The 2,032-nt window shown below is 40.7% G+C and overlaps 1 protein-coding gene across 1 annotated transcript in view; it reads left to right on the top strand.

The window, feature by feature from the left end:
• phlpp1 (PH domain and leucine rich repeat protein phosphatase 1) overlaps nt 1–2,032 on the top strand; it is a 71,875-nt gene that overhangs the window by 44,835 nt on the left and 25,008 nt on the right. Inside the window, exon 4 of the mRNA XM_024273176.2 lies at nt 888–1,036. Coding sequence (XP_024128944.1) covers nt 888–1,036 — 149 coding nt within the window. The remainder of the gene's footprint in view (nt 1–887; nt 1,037–2,032) is intronic.

Here is a 2,032-nt window from a genome sequence, read left to right as displayed (position 1 = left end):
ATTTTTAAAGCGTTCCCGGTGATTTTTTTAATCATAGTTTTGCCTTTTCAATAAAGAAAAACTCAGAAATGCATTTTCTTGTTTAATTTTCTTTATATATGTCTTCCATTGTGAGAAAAATGCCACGAGAACACATAAAAAAACACCAAAAACCCAATCTGGGTGGGTCTTTAATTAAAAAAATAAGGGATTAATGCAATAGGAACCAAATTAAGATTCTGTTTTACAATCAATAAAAATAGATTTTTGTGTTTATTAAAACGTCCGAACTTGACAGCTACAGTTTCAATGAACCCAAAACCATGCAAACAGCATCAACAAATACAATTCCAAAGGTAAAATTGTGTTTCTATTTGCATGGCACCGCTGTCCAATCTATAGCCCACATGTCTGCAGGTGCACTCATGCAGCCTCCTGTTTGAACTCAAGTAGGCCGTAGCCAGAAAACCTCTTTTCTAAATATTAACAGGGACATGCATGTCACCGTCACCCGGAGGGACACTCAGAATAGAAGGCTGGCTGGAGGCGGCACGTGCCTTAGCGATGGCTGCAGAAGCTCAAGCTAATCTGACTGTGAAGCACTCCAGTTCACTGACTGTACGAGAACGTATGCTGTCATTTCATGTCTGATTACTGCTTAGTTCTTTCTGAACACTAATTGCTTTGTGCTTTTGCTTTTAACTAAATTGCTACTCTAGATCTTTAGCCACTTCCTCGATTTTTTTCTTACTCTCTAATCCTAAGAAGATTGCCTGTAAATGGCATTTGACCCCTCAGCATCTGACTCCAAGCACAAACCGCAAAACCAGTCAAGTCTTTTGTGGTGAAGATAATCCTCTTGAAGTCTGTGCTTGCGTCTAGTTACCAGTTCCCCTCGTCCGTTTCAGATGGTGTCACAGAGGATCAACTCCGTGGACCTGTCCTGCTGCAGCCTGGAGCATCTTCCTTCCAACCTCTTCTACAGCCACGATCTCACTCATCTCAACCTCAAACACAACTTCCTGCCAGCAGACCAGCGCCTGCAGCAGCTACAAAGGTAACCCGTCATCATAAATCCACCGCAAACACACCTGAGGCTAAGCATGAAACGCCGCAGTTTGCTGAAAAATTATCAGTTAAAAGGTTGGAACGGCCGGAAGCTGCTTTCATCGTGTTCCAAGGATGCACAGAACAATCAGACACCTGTACAGATTAGAAGCTGTCCAATGGCCAGCTTGCAGTGTAAGCAGCTAAATAGAGGAAAAAAAACACCTGTCTAAAGGAGGTAAGACGTACGGAAGACAAAAACGGCCTACACTACTATTTCCTTGTGATAAAAACATGATCTTGTTATCAAGAGAAAACAATTTTTTTTTTCTTTTTTTATGATAAAAGTCCAAATTCCAGCCTGCCACTCTCACGCATCATTCTGGGACCATTTATAGGGCCGGGTCCCCTCAACTGGTCACTGATGGAATTGACAACATTCAACTGCAGGCGCCTGCGCAGCTGCAGCTGCAGCCACGCCGACCTTCTCCTCTAATGACAACAACTGATGATCGACCACATCAACACAGACTCCGACTGAGTTAGATCACAAGTAGAAATGAATCACTTCTTCAACATTTTCTCTGAGAAATTGTTTTGTTTTGCTGCAGATAGTAGAAAAAAAAGAAAATAAGTATTTTAGAAAACTGAACATTTTGTCATTGAACCTGTTGTCGAGGTTTAGATAGATAGGCCTTTATTGTCATTATCACGAGGACAATGAAATTGCACCAACCGTTACAGTACAAAAGACATAATATGAAATAAAAATTATAATATAAATATAGAAAAAACATCTCAAAGTATATACAGATAAATTGTGCAATATAAGAGTAATGTCAATCATGCATTAAAGGTGCATGAGGCAGAATTAAGGTGTTTGAGGAGCTTAGCTCTGCTAATAAATTAAAATTTATTTATTGTGGTTTGGGTGGCAGTCGAAGGCGAGTGCCTCGGCGGCCCAAACCCTGGTCATGGAATTTGGCTTTTGGGACATGGAATGTCA

Source organism: Oryzias melastigma, linkage group LG17 (assembly GCF_002922805.2).
Source record: "Oryzias melastigma strain HK-1 linkage group LG17, ASM292280v2, whole genome shotgun sequence".
NCBI lineage: Eukaryota > Metazoa > Chordata > Actinopteri > Beloniformes > Adrianichthyidae > Oryzias > Oryzias melastigma.
The sequence above is the reverse complement of the archived record's forward strand: the minus strand, read 5'-3'. Positions and strand labels throughout refer to the sequence as shown.